This window comes from Phocoena sinus, chromosome 17 (assembly GCF_008692025.1).
Source record: "Phocoena sinus isolate mPhoSin1 chromosome 17, mPhoSin1.pri, whole genome shotgun sequence".
Taxonomy (NCBI): domain Eukaryota; kingdom Metazoa; phylum Chordata; class Mammalia; order Artiodactyla; family Phocoenidae; genus Phocoena; species Phocoena sinus.
The window spans coordinates 76,211,233-76,223,303 of NC_045779.1; the positions used below are offsets into that span (position 1 = coordinate 76,211,233).

General features: G+C 47.6%; 1 protein-coding gene across 3 annotated transcripts in view; it reads right to left on the reverse strand.

Annotated features, from left to right (window-relative positions):
- TRAPPC9 (trafficking protein particle complex 9) overlaps window positions 1-12,071 on the reverse strand; it is a 515,410-nt gene that overhangs the window by 325,654 nt on the left and 177,685 nt on the right. For all 3 annotated transcript variants that reach the window (XM_032610159.1, XM_032610157.1, XM_032610158.1), the window contains one exon: window positions 8,961-9,085. In XM_032610159.1, the coding sequence (XP_032466050.1) occupies window positions 8,961-9,085 (125 nt within the window). The remainder of the gene's footprint in view (window positions 1-8,960; window positions 9,086-12,071) is intronic.

Here is a 12,071-nt window from a genome sequence, read left to right on the forward strand (position 1 = left end):
TACTGTTCGTCTCCTCTGCCAGAAGGTGAGCTCCAGGACGTCGTCCTGCTCTCTGTTACAGCCCCAGCTCCCAGAACTGGGCACTGAACAGTTACTCACCAGGGGCTTGTCGAATGGGTGGAGTGGATGAAATGTTACAGGGGTTCAGGTAAACAGTGACCATCATGGTGGACAAAAGCCTTCACCATGTCATGGAACCTCAAGGAGCATTCTTCTGGCCCCTCTCCCTGATATCTGTTTAGAATTCCACATGCAGTGGACTCTCTACTTCTCTTACTGCTACATTTCTTACTAAGTTTTGAAATTGTTGAGCAGATTAAAGGATTCTTTTGATGCCTTTACGCTTAAACTTTGTAGAGTTTAAACTGTCTCTGTAACTATTCCTGGGACAGATTAGAAATAATTTGAAACTGAATTGGATTTGCCATTTTGTAAGCTTTTCTTATCTACCAGGGCTAATAGCAGATGCTTTCCTCCTTACAATAGCCCAGGAGGAAGGCTTATGATCTGCATTTCACAGATTGAAAACTGAGGGTCAGATAGGCGAAAAGCTTATATTCGCTGCTCTATAAATACAGCTTGAATCAATAGAGGATGTTTTGTATTCCATAATAAGTTTGGAAACTTATAAAGTATATATAGAGGGGAAGCATGACATTGTGGAAACAATACAAGCTTTGGATTTAGCCATAACTGGGTTTGAATTTTAGCTTCTACTTTGAAACTGCTTGACCTTGGGCATGTTACTTAATCTTTCTGAGCTGTTCAGTAACTCCCACCCAAATACTGGGAAGTTGCAGTCATGAGGGACGTAACCTGTAAATACTGTTTAAAAAGTTCGATCTCTCTGCTGCCACGTTCCAAGCCTCCCTGGCCAGCACAGTCTCCAGCTGGGCCGCCCACCTGCTTGCCATCCTTGAGCGTGTGGATGATCAATGAACAAACGGTCTAATACACTTTATCCTCCAAGCTAATGAGAACCTCCACTATGCTGCCCCGAGGCACCAAAAGGCTCATGAAACCATTTTCCCCTAATAACACAGCTTGATTAAGGAAATATCCTAGTCCATGACATAGGTTTTTTGTTTTTAACTCAACTACATTTACTGTTAAGTTTTTTTAGCAGATTCTTCCAGTCAGTCCATTTATAAGTACAATTATTAAAACGTAAAAGCATGTAAGAACTTCATGAACATCCTATGGTTCTTTACTATAAAGGTTAAAGTAAAATAAAATATTTAACAGGGCATAAGACAGCATCTGAATGTTGCTGGGCCTCTGAAGCATCTGAAAACTAGACTTTACTCTGAGTGAGAAGAAACTTACTCCACTGCCCTGCTTTGCCTCACTGATGGAGAGAATGTCTTTAGAGAAAGGAGAATTCCTGTGGAAAGGGACTATCTGACCTAGCTATCTGGAATATCTGGGTCCAGAAAGATTTCCCAAAGGCCGAGCACTGTGCCAGGAGGCACGGACCAGGCCACGGCCATGAGGAGCTCACAGCTATGGAGAACTCGGAGACATGAGCACAGGGCCACCACTGACAGCTTGGCAGACAAGGTAACATCAGGGCGTGGCCCTGGAGGAGGACCGGAGAACATGCCAGGAATCAAAGGAACTGAGAGAGAACCTCCAATCAAAGTGAACAGCCAGCGCCAATGAAGAGTACAGTAAGAGGGTACACCTGGGGAGCCAGGGTGCGTGGCCCGGTGTGGCTGCCCTTAGGGAAAGCACAACCTGTTTTTCACCTTTAAGTTCAAAGGGGCCTGTAGCAGTTTTGTGGGTGCACTTCATCAGGTTGAGGAAGTTCCCTTCTATTTCTAAGTTTGCTGAGTTTTTATTAGACATAGATGTTGCACTTTGTCAGATGCTTTTCCTTCGTCTACTGAGATGCGTATATCATTTTCTTTTTTTAGTTTGTTGATATGAAGAATTACATTTGCTGGTTTTCTAATGTTAAACCAACCTTGCATTCCTCAGATAAATGCCACTCAGCCAATATTATGGTAAAAAAAATTCCCTTAAAATTTTCCTATGTTCAGGAGTCTTTGTTTTTGTTTTTCTAATCTTTGTCTGGTTTTGATACCAGGGTAATGCTGACCTCATAGAACGAATTAGCAGTATTCCTTCTTTATCAAGTTTCCTGCAAGAAAAGCTTACATAAAATTTGTATTATTCCTCCCTTTATGTTTGGTAAGCTGCATGGGTGAGCCACCTGGGCCTGGATTTTCTCTATGGGATGGTTTGAACAAAAAAATTCCGTTTCCTTAATGGATATAAGGCTATTCAGATTATCTACTTCCTTCTATGAGTAAGCTTTAATACTTTGAGTCTTTCAATGAATTTGTCGCCATTAAAAAGAATGAAATAATGCCATTTGCAGCAACATGGATGGATCTAGAGATTATCATATTAAGCTCAGTAAGTCAGAAAGAGAAAGACAAACACCATGATATCATTTATATGTGGAATGTAAAATATGACACAAATAAACATACCTACAAAACAAAAACAGGCTCACAGATACAGAGAACAGACCTGTGGTTGCCAAGGGGATGCGGGTGGGGAGAAAGGACTGGGAGTGTGGGATTAGCAGATGCAAACCATTACATACAGGATGGATGAGCAAAGTTCTACTGTAGAGCACAGGGAATTACAGTCAGTATTCTGTGATTACCCAAAATTGAAAAGAATATGAAAAAATATGTATGTAAAACTGAGTCACTTTGCTGTACAGCAGAAATTAACACAACATTGTAAATCAACTATACGTCAATAAAAATTTTTTTAAAAAGGAATTTGTCCATTTCACCTCAGTTTTCAAATTTATTGGCATAAAGTTGTTCATGATATATCTGTCATGCATTTAATATGTGTAGAACCTGTAGTGATGTCACCTTTTTCATTCCTAATATTTTTAATTTATGTCTTTTCTCTACGATCCATCTGACTAGAAGTTGGTAGACTTCACTGATTTTTCTCAAAGAATAAGCTTTTGGTTTGTCAATATTAGGTTTTTTTGTTTCCAGTTTCACTGATTTCTGTTCTGGTCTTTATTATTTCCTTTTCTACTCTAGGTTTAACTTCCACATCTTTTTCTACTTTCTTCAAGTTGAAGCTGAGGTTTATTGATTGAAGACTATTCTTCTGTTCTGACATAGGCATTAAGTATTATAAATTTCCCCAAACTACTGCTTCAGTGGCACCCCACAAATGATATATTGTGCTTTCATTTTCACTCATTTCAAAATTCTTTCTAATTTTTTATTTCTTCTTTGACCCGTGAGTTAATTATAAGTGTCATTTTGTTTCCAAATGTCTGAGGGTTTTTCAAAGATCTTTGTTATTGGTTTCTAATTTAATTTAATTACTGTCAGAATATACTTTATAAAATGAGAATCCTTGGGGCTTCCCTGGTGGCACAGTGGTTGAGAGTCCGCCTGCCGATGTAGGGAACGCGGGTTCGTGCCCCGGTCCGGGAGGATCCCACATGCCGCGGAGCGGCTGGGCCCGTGAGCCATGGCCGCTGAGCCTGCGCGTCCGGAGCCTGTGCTCCGCAATGGGAGAGGCCGCAACAGTGAGATGCCCGCGTATCACAAAAAAAAAAAAAAAAAAAAAAAAAAAATTTGAGATTTGTTTTGTGGCCCTCTGTATCAGTCAGGGCTCTCCAGAGAAACAGAACCACAAACCAATAGGGCACGTGTGTTGGCAATACTTGTGTGTACACATGTACAAAGAGATTTATTTTAAGGAACTAGCCAGTGTGATTGTGGTGGCTGGCAAGTTTGAGATCTGTAGGGCAGGCTGATGGGCTGGAAACTCAGTCAGGAGCTACGTCACAGCCTTGAGGCAGAATTCCTTCTCCATTTTTGGAGAAAGGGATTTTGGAAATTTCTCCCCCCAAAATTCTCAATTTTTGCTCAAAGGCCTTCAGCTGGTTGGATGAGGCCTACCCATATTATGAAGAACAACCCCTTTAACTTAACTGGTGGTAAATGTTAATCACATCTCCAAAATCACTTGACAGCAACATCTAAACTTGTGTTTGACCAAACAACTGGGTACCACAGCCTAGCCCCGTCGACACACAACATCTAACCATCACAGCCCCAATATGGTCTACTTTGGTAATTGTTCTATGCGCACCTGAAAAGAACATGTACTCTGTACCTAACTGTTGTCGAGCAGAGTGCTCTATAAACGTTGATTACGTCAAATTGATTGACAGAGAAGATCTGAACAATACTATCTCTACTCATTTCTGTCTACTTTTTCCAACAATTACTGAAGGATATGGAACTCTCTCAATTTATTTATGTCTTCTTGCCATTCTACCAGTTTTTGCTTCATGTATCTTGAAGCTCTTATTAGGTACATAATAAATATTTATGGCTTACATTTTCTTGAGGAATTGAGCCCTTTACCATTACGAAAAGACCTTTTTATCCTTGGTAATATTCTTTGCTCTGAAGTTTACTTTTCTCTGTTTTCCATAAGGCCACTCCAGATTTTTCATTAGTGTAAGCATGGTATACCTTCCTCCATCCATTTAGTTTCAACCTATTTTTGTCTTTATATTTAAATTTCATTACTTGGAGGTAGCTAGAGTTGGGTCTTGCTTTTTCTATCCAATCTGACATTCTCTGCCTGCAATTGGAGTATTTAGACTACTTACTTTCGATCTGAGTACTGATATGGTTAAGTTTCTCACCCATCATCTTGCTGTGTCTTCTATCTGTCCCGTCTTCCTTTGTTTCCTTTGTCCTCCCTTTATTCCTTCTTTTGGACTAACTGAATATTATTTATGCTTCAACTTCTACCTCCTTCGTTGGCTTATTTGCTATAACTTTTTTTTTTAACGGTTGTAGGGAACTTCCTTAATATGATAAAGGGCAGGTATAAAAACTCTACAGCTACCGTCACACTTAATGATGAAAGACTGAATGGCTTATCTCTACAATCATGAACAAGGCTAGTACAATAAAGCAGGGAAAGGAATAAGTTAGCCTGCTTGGAAAGGAAGAAGTAAATCTTTCTATTCACAGACAATCTGAACATCTACTTAGAGAAGTCTTGTTGGATTTAAGATTGACTACTTAATTTTGAAGATTCCTGAGTTTTTTCATATGTGCATGTATCAGTGGACACAGTCATCATCTATAATTTTGACACAACAGGCACGCAGGAGAGGGAAGACAACCCCGGCACGGCCACGCGACAGGACGCAGGCAGCCATGTGGCGCATCTGGGACAGGCAGGCAGGGTCCAGGCTGGGTGGGCAACATCGGCTGGACGAGACGAGGCCTGGCCTCTGCCTGCTCTGTAACCAGGGGACGCCTTCACCACACCCTGCAACTCATCCGTTCAGGCAACCCCCAGTTCTGTTCCTCCTCCCCAGCTTGTGTACTGTTTTTAATAAAACACCTGCCCAAGAATTATTTCAATAGATCTTCACTAACAACCTGTGAGAAAGGAGTTTCTCCCCAACTTGCAGGTGATCAAACTGGGGCTCGGTTGAGGCCCCTGGATGGACTGTGTAGGTGTCAGAGCAGCAGGGAGACGGCGGGACATGCAGAGGCAGGGGCACCTACAGCCTCAGCTTGAACCCCCACCATCTGGAAAGCGGCCGACATGACACTGCTTCCCACGGGAGGTGCCCGTGGACGGAGCTGTTACCCTGATGGCCGAGGCTGTTGGGCCTGTTCCCTGATGTTTTTAAAGGCAAAGTGTTGTTGACAAGGGTGGGCACATACCAGCAAGCTCCCCAGAACCACATGTGCACAGAGCCCAAGGGCAGGCCCGGCTGCCCCGCCTCCCGGTGAACTTTGGTTTTGCTGGGATCTCCAAGTGCTTCTCGGCAGGCTACCAGCGGTTGTGATGCGTTTACAGAGCACTGCTGTCGATGGAGGGAAACTGGGGTGTATTTAGCAGCCGGACACGGCGGGGGCCTCGGCTGGATTTAGCTCTGGCTGTGGGGCAGGCCCTCCAGCCTCTCTGAGTGCTTTACGCTCCAGGCCCGAGTAGGACAGGGCCCCATGCAGCTCCCATCTTTCTGGGTAGTCTGGCCCTGGAGGCTGTAAATTGGATGCCTCCATCAGGCAAAACTGCAGGGAGCCTCGAGCGGGACACAGCACAGCCAACAGGCGAGAGGCCTCCCGTCCGTCCATGCGTGCCCATTTCTGCAGCCCCAGCCCAGGACAGGCGGTCCCCGAGCTAAGCCCCTCCCGGGCAGGCTCTCAATGCAGCCCTGCCACGTTCCAGGCACGCGGCCACACTTCGTGCACACAGTATTAACTCAGAAGGCAGGGCCGAGCCTTGCTGTCACTGGGGAGCTGGCTCAGCAGCGCCAAGAAACTGGTCGAGAGACTCTAGGTCGGCCACCCAGTGTCCAGCCTAGCCGGGGCTGCTCCCCTGTAACAGCCAGCGGGGCGCATTCACCAAGTCTCATTTCTCTCCCAAACTACAGGCATCAAGTCCCAGTCCATTACCAGTTCTTGATTTGATCAGCTTTGTTTCTCCTCCCTGCCCAGCTCTTCTATTATTTGAGCCTCCCAACAACCCCATGAAGGGAGCGTGATTGCTCCATTTTACAGATGGAGAAACTGAGGGTCAGAGAGGCCCTACTGCAGAGTCTAACTGACAGGAATATTATGTCTAATGTGCACTCACTTCACACAATCTGTTTTCAATCCTAGAAGATTCTTCAGGGTGTGCAGAAAAGCCGGGAATAAATGCGGACAGACATGCCGCGAACCAAACGGGGGAAGGAATCTTTCTGGGAAATCCGAAGAAACACATGTTATCTTTTCCCACTTCTTGAGGGGCTCCCCAGAAGCCACTTTCACTGAATTACTTGTTTCCATGACTACACCATTCCTCAGCGAGGTTTACAGGTTTAGCACATTCCCAATTAAAGCCGTTCCTGCTCTGGGGAGAAGGCTGATGTAACAGGCTCAGCAGTGCCAGGAGGCTCCCACATGACAGCACCAGAAGCACAGGAGCCGCTCAGAGACGCCACTCCCGTGCCGAACCTCACAAGTTCAACTGAACCGCGAGGACGCATCTGGACGACCAGGGAGAGGTGCGACATTTCACAGGTTTGGACTCACTGCACCCCTCGCCAACAGACCTCAGACAAACTGGGTGACTCCCTCTCGGCACAAAGCCTCCCACGAGGTCAGCACATCCACCCGACAGCATTCCTGACAGCTCTAAAAGGAGACTGGTGTGTGTGGATGTGGATAAAAGAGAATCATGGGCTTCCCTGGTGGCACAGTGGTAAAGAATCCACCTGTCAATGCACAGGACACGGGTTCAAGGCCTGGTCCAGGAAGATCCCACATGCCACGGAGCAACTAAGCCCGTGCGCCACAACTACTGAGCCTGCGCTCTAGAGCCCGCGAGCCACAACTACTGAGCCCACGTGCTACAACTACTGAGCCCACGCACCTAGAGCCCGTGCTCCGCAACAAGAGAAGCCACCGCAGTGAAAAGCCCACACACCGCGACAAAGAGTAGCCCCCGCTCGCCGCAACTAGAGAAAGCCCGTGTGCAGCAACGAAGACCCAACGCAGCCAAAAATAAATAAGTTAAATACATAAATAAAAAGAAAATCGTGCCACAGCTGCACCAACAGCAGACGGAGATGGGGAAGCCACAAGGCCAACTGCAGAGGCAAAGGTAACGATGCTGAGGGGCCTGACCCAGGAGGAGGAACACCTGAGACGGCAGGGAAGTGCCATCCGGGGCCTGGAAGGAAGTCCCTTTCCCAGCTTCTCCTCCGTGGCTCCCTGCCAACAATCACCCCAACAGCATCTATGCTTGCGGAACCTCTACGCCTTTGCTCCCTCTGGTGGGACTTTTCTTCCACATCCCAGGGCCCTTGGCCAACACTACAGCCCTGACGCACAGCCATCAAGCTTCTGTATCTGAGTGACGGAGACTCCCGGCTATGCCACCTTCCTCTTTCCCACAGGGCCCTAAATGGAGAAGACTCTCCCCCGAAACCCAGCTCCTCAGCACTTCAGCCCACCGACGCGACCTCTGTCAACCCAGGTTGGTGCGTGCCCTCCGCCACGGCCTCGTGGCAGACGGCGTCCAGGTCCTTCCACCGTCATCCTGTTTGCGTCAAGCGCAGCCCCGATGGCTCACAATTTGTTGTCCCACTGACTCACAGCCAGTTTGGCCGAGCTCTTCTGATGGGTCTAGTCAGTCAGTGACCCTGTTAAACGCCAAGAATGTAAGCAGTGCCCCAAAAGGCTGGGCCCGGACACACGCCTATTGAAGTCATCCTTGGCGACTTTGCTGCCTGCTCCCCAGTCACAGCTGCTGGGACCTCTCATCCCCTCGCTCTACACACGCTCCCTGGGCAGGCTTGTCCCAGCCAAGCTTTCCAGGTGCTGACAAGTCGCTGACCACCGAGAGCTCTGCCCCGACTGCCCTCGTGCTCTGAGGAGACAGCTCATCTCTGCTCAGGCTCCAGGCCCAAGGCACCTGTGCACCAACACTCACTCGTGACTTATATATTCATTCCGGCTGCCCTGGTGCTCAAAGACCAACAAGTGGAAGGAGTCGCCTAAGGATTAAGACAAGTCTACGGGATAAACATCTGAACTGAGAATAACGATGCGATAGATAAATTTTTTAAATGAACGAGAAAAAAGCAGGCGACATCCTACTTCCATCAGTACAGTCCTAGATTCAACCCACAAATTCCCGAAACTTCAGGAAATTAAGAGTCCACCACCACACGAGGCACTCAAGCTTCAGTGTAACCGCTTCCCGAACCTCACACAGAAGGAGAAATACTGAGAAACCAGCTTTCCACAAACACAGATCTGTTATCAAATACACGCTTCCTTTCCTTTCTGAAAACTACTCAGGACTTTGCCTCCGAAAGGCTCGGCAGAAACCCAGAGCGCCAAGCCCCTTGGCGGGCTGCCCTGTGGGGGCCGACTCACCTTCACGTGACCCAGGTCCCCAGGCCGGCTGCCCTCAGCTGGGTTCACGGGCTTGCTCTCCACCCGGGGCCTCACAACCTGGCGGAAGGGGCTGCACAGCGGAAAGCCACTCACACTGATGCTGTCTGAAAGATAAGAATAAAATTGTAAGTGAGAAGTTAACCGGATTTTTTTTTTTAATGTAGGAGATTTTATTCAAAAATCGCTAATATCTGGGGTAATGCCCCCGTGTGTGCTCACTACTCTACCTCGTGTTAACTACAACCGCCCGGTGAATCTCCCGGGAACGTAGAGTCACACCTACCACAAGTCAAAGTCGAGGACGTACCACTTCTGAAAAACGCCAGGTGCCTACCATCTGTCAGGAGGCACAGCCGAAGCACCACGTCACCTGCACCCGCCCCCAGCTTCCTGTGCTCAGACAGCGCCAAGCCGCCTTTACCTTCCAGCCTTTGTACGAGCTGCTCCCTCAGCCTCCGTTCATGCGGTGGCTTCACCGTGCCACTTGAACTTAGTCTAAAAGCCCATTCGTCTTCCAATTTCAGGAGGCCATTACTGTGTCCAGGACCGTATGTAAACCTCTGTAGAGCGCTCCCTGCCACCTGTTCTTTTTCGTACCTGGTGATCTCACCTGTCAGTCTAATCCAGGACTCCTCCTAAGTCCTTTATCTCACACCCCACATCCAATCCAAAAGGAGCTCTTGTTAGCTCTCAGAGTATTTGCAGAAATGGCTTTCAAGGCCACCAGCCTGGTCTGGTCGCCATCAGCCCCTCCAGCACTAAGAACAAGGCCTCCTGGCTGCCCCCACACACACATGCCGCTCTGGCTCGTTTCCATCCACAGAAATGTAAATCAGGTCACGCCCCTCCCAGGATGCCTCCTGTTACTCAAGGGCCCTTTGCACAGCACAATGGCTGCATGAGGTTGAAGAAAAATGCATTTTCAGACTGTAAAAACTGCTGACAACAGTGTAAGTAAGTATCTTCTGCACCCCAAAAGAAACTGACTCAATTATCAACTAGAACCACTTCTAAATTAGATGGAGGTGCCCACCAATTATGAAGAAACATTTGTTAGGAACATCGCCATGAAAAGTTAATTTTATTTATTTGTTTGTTTGTTTATTTATTTTTGGCTGTGTTGGGTCTTCGTTGCTGCGCACGGGCTTTCTCTAGTTGCCTCGAGCGGGGGCTACTCTTCATTGCGGTGCGCAGGCTTCTCATTGCGGTGGCTTCTCTTGTTGTGGAGCACGGGTTCTAGGCATACGGGCTTCGGTAGTTGTGGCACACGGGCTCTAGAGCGCAGGCTCAGTAGTTGTGGTGCACGGGCTTAGCTGCTCCGCGGCATGTGGGATCTTCCCAGACCAGGGCTTGAACCCGTATCTCCTGCATTGGCAGGCGGATTCTTATCTACTGCACCACCAGGGAAGTCCCAAAAGCTAATTTTTAAATGACTTGCATTAAGCAGAGAAAATGCAAACCCAAAATACAATTCCAGATGGTGGCTAGAGGACAGTTTATGCGACCCTCAGAATCCCAACAGAAAGTCAAACGAGCTGCAGAGAGCCACACCAAAACTCAGTTACAAGTAAACCAGGTGCCCACGCATCATTGAACAGGCAAGCAGGTGAGTACAAACCCCCAATAGCCCCACGAGCAGCTTACACTGAATAGTTACCGAATACACTTCAGGAGCTCCTACTTCTGATAACAGCAGGTAGACAATTCAGACCAACCCAGCCACTGAGAACAGCTCGAGAACGCAGACAAGGCACTGGAGGGCTAACAAGGCAGGAAGAACTCCAGGATCACGATCCGGCAGAAAAAGGAGATACAGGGACACGGGCCTGGCATTAAACTTCCCCAGAGGTGCCTGCAGCTCCCTGAAGAACTGACCAAGAGGCTGAGAATCTGAGCAGAGCCTTTCACACTCAGGTGGGAAAGCAGTGACATTCTGTGTCCCCTAAAAAGAGTGGATGGTAAGCCCTAGAGGCTTTGGGTGGGACCCGAAAGGACGACACACTAAGTGAAGGATAGACTGGAAATAAAGCGGCCGCCCAGGGACCGGCACCCAACTGTGAATCAGGTCAGTACCTGCAACCGGATTGAGGCAATTCTCCTGCCTAAACACATTCCCTGTCGCCCCTACTCTGTCCTGCGTCTTCTCACCGTTGTGCACCTCTGACAACCACCTCTGTGGATCCTAATATCCCCAATTCTTCACCATGCAGCCACCCTTCCTCCGAGTCCGGGCACCTCGTCTACACTGAGACCCGCGATCACTACAGCTGGCCCCGTATCCAGGAAGACAGGCTGCGAGGCAGGGCCGTGGTGGGGACTCAGACGGGTCAGGGCATATGAAGTGTTTGTCACAAGACCTGGTACCTGGCAAACATTCGGCAAAAACAGCTATTGTTATTATAGCAACCTATATGCACGTCCCAGATTCCTTCCATGACTATAAACTCATCGAGGGCAGAATTCTTATCAATGTCACTCTCATACACCCCCCACAGTAGCGGGCACAGGCTCTAGCAAATCATAAATCCACAGTAAACGTTAAGTAAATGAATAAATCACAGGGTCAGATTTGGTAGTTTACACGCCACGGTCAACGAAAATTCCATCACCCCAAAGTCACGTTCAATAATCAACTCAATTCACTCACGGTTAACTGAACTTTCATCATATGTCTCTGTGCAAAGACCCATTTGCAAAAGTCAGTCCAAAGCTGTGAGATTTGAATGGGTTTTTCTCTCCCTTTTCTCATTCTCCCAGCATCACGGGCTTAACCTGTAAAACCTCTCCACTACACCACCATACCTGCCGCGAGGGAACTAGTATTATGAACACAGACATTTGCAAAACACAAACTCCACACTCTTCAGCCAGAAACTAGGTCACGTGGAGCCTGTAAGTGAGCCCCAGGGTCACCCCTGCTGAGTTAAGGCAGGTGCCCAACGGATTTTAAGTGCCACCTCTCGTTCCCCCACGTACTTCACTCTTCCCTAGAGAAAGTTTCCATCATTAGCATATTATGCAAATGCTGCTAGCTCCCAAAGGCCTGAGGTCCTTTTCTGCCTTGGAAATACTGATCCTGTTTTACACTTG